Source organism: Tachysurus fulvidraco, chromosome 4 (assembly GCF_022655615.1).
Source record: "Tachysurus fulvidraco isolate hzauxx_2018 chromosome 4, HZAU_PFXX_2.0, whole genome shotgun sequence".
In the NCBI taxonomy this organism is placed as follows: domain Eukaryota; kingdom Metazoa; phylum Chordata; class Actinopteri; order Siluriformes; family Bagridae; genus Tachysurus; species Tachysurus fulvidraco.
Window position 1 is genome coordinate 28,310,387 of NC_062521.1, and position 2,500 is coordinate 28,312,886.

General features: G+C 42.7%; 1 protein-coding gene across 2 annotated transcripts in view; it reads right to left on the minus strand.

Annotated features, from left to right (window-relative positions):
• Positions 1-493: 493 nt before the first annotated feature.
• fbxo8 (F-box protein 8) overlaps positions 494-2,500 on the minus strand; it is a 12,691-nt gene continuing 10,684 nt past the window's right edge. For both annotated transcript variants that reach the window (XM_027146110.2, XM_027146109.2), the window contains exon 6: positions 494-2,199. In XM_027146110.2, the coding sequence (XP_027001911.1) occupies positions 2,012-2,199 (188 nt within the window). In that variant the 3' untranslated portion in view covers positions 494-2,011. The remainder of the gene's footprint in view (positions 2,200-2,500) is intronic.

Sequence of the window (2,500 nt, forward strand, 5' to 3'; positions counted from 1 at the left end):
TTATTTAAAAATAATAATAATAATAATAAAAAATCTCTGGCATCTCAGCGAGGCCATTTCATCTCGGCTTTAGTGCATGTGACAGTTATTTACTCTCTGCCCTCCTCTGTGTTCAGCTCGGATAAATCAGACTCAGGGAAAGTGATGAGAATTTCAAACGACAATTCAAAGCCATGGGTTCCACCGTGAGAAGACAGGAGGTGGTGTAAAATCGAATAAAAAAATATAGTGGCACATGCCTACTAAACACGTAAGAGAATAATAATAATAATAATAATAATAATAATAATAATAATAATAATTATTATTATTATTATTATTATTATCATCACAGCTTGAAATAAAGCTGCAAAATTGTTTCCTAAATTGTCTGAGATTTTCTCAGATCAACAGCAGAATGGTTTGCATGGAAGCAAAAAAAAACAACCATAAAATATATCTCCCAGATTTTTGTTTGCATCATAAGTATTCATGTTTATAATGGACATCAATGGTGTGTGTGTGTGTGTGAGAGAGAGAGAGAGAGAGAGAGAGAGAGAGAGAGAGAGAGAGAGAGAGAGAAAGACACACAGACGAAGAGGGATGGCAAACATTTTCATAAGTGCAAAAAGAGTAGTCACCTTATTAAATAAGGGAAAGAAAAACCATCCAAAAAAATTAGCTAAAATCTTTGAAAAATAAAATCTGATTTCTGTATAAACCTCTATACTTAAATATGTACATGATGTGCAAATAAAACAAGTCGTATTATTCATATCGGTTTCTCCTACGTGATGCGGACGATGTCACGTCAGTGTACACGCTTCAGCGTTGCTATTGGCACTAGTGTGGAGCTCCTTCAGATTAGAGAGGAGCCTGGTTTAAGGAGGGATTCGATATTACACACGAATCCTACTACATGTGTTAGGTTAAAGTTAAAGTGCTCTTGATCAAACGAACAGTAACAGTGTGAGATACTCGCTTGTGTTACGCAGCAGAAGCAGCAGCAACAGTTTATATAGGCAGCAGGAAGGAGGGGTCGGGGGAAGCCGGCCGGGCGAGCCGAGGTGTTCACATCACACATACACATACACACATACACACGGGTCACACTAAGTCAACTCGGATGGACCGAGAAATTAAATGAACTGTTCCTTCGTACTGGATTCGAGTTCGTTAGTTCGTTCTTTGGATCTTCAGGGCCGTGGCGAATCTGGGAATGCGGCCGGGATGACACACCGGCACCCAAGTGCGCAGAGCAGACAAAAAGACATCCAGAGCAGTGACGAAGATGGAACCTGGAGCCGTGAGGCAGCAAAACAGAACCTGCTAACACCAGGTCACGGCCTCGGACCTTTAAGATTATAACACACACGTCTCAAGTACAACAGCTTCGAGCCGTTTACACTGTGATCGGTGTTGGGAATCTTCATCGTTGTTTATATAAAAAAAAAATTATATAAGCATCGAAGGCTCTTTGGTCCGATACGGATTGAAGGGGGGAAAAGAAAAAAAAAGAAAGTGTTGATCTGTTCTCTGCATCCATTTCCTGTGAGTGGAAAAAAAATCATCTCACTCACTCACAGACTGTAACTTCATAAACAGACGAGATGGAATGATCATGAGAGAACAGACTCGGGCGAGGTTTAAAAGATCGCAGATCAAAAACGGACGTTCATCGACTTATAATGACACGGCTGCATTTAGCTTCGTGTGGCTACAAAAGTAAAAGGCTCTGCGGTTTTACGCCGCGTGTGTGTGTGTGTGTGTGTGTTGCTACCCTTTTCTGCCTTGGGTTGCTTAAGGTAACCCATATTTGTGTGTGTGTGTGTGTGTGTGTGTGTGTGTGTGTGTGATGTCTAGCATTCCCTACATGCCTCTATACCTCAGGATTAGGACTCCTCTCCATCCTCAACCCCCTGCGTATTAGCAGAACGCGCATCAGTGCTATAGCTCAGTGTTTTATTGGCCAGTGTGTGTGTGTGTGTGTGTGTGTGTGTGTGTGTGTGTGTGTGTGTGTGTGTGTGATCTGTTAGGCAGCCACGTGTCCGATCAGATAGATGTTGTCGTACAGGTGTCCCACAAAGTCCTCGCTGATGTTCTGTGCGGCGCGGCGTGTGTTGCGGATGAACTCGCGCTTGGACATCTTGTTCTTGACGTGTGGGCTGCTCAGATCGATGGAGAGCAGGATGAGCGAGTAGCACAGCACGTACACGGCATCTGAAACACACGTTTCAACATATCACACTGATCCGGAATGATAAAACTGGAAGAATGCAAAAAATTAAAGGTGCAGTGTGTGATTTTGAAGCGTTTGGACACTCTGTTCAGATTTATTTAGTATCTGTTCGGATTTCTTCAGCCTGAGAATTAAGCCCCGCCCCCAGCCTGAAGAATGTGATGGAGTGAAACTGAGCGTCTTTATAAACCAGACGTCTTTGTTTAAGTCTGTACGTCTTAAAGGTTAGAAAGCTGTCGGTCTGATTTAGCCATTTCCCCCCCGGACCTTTGTTTACTACGC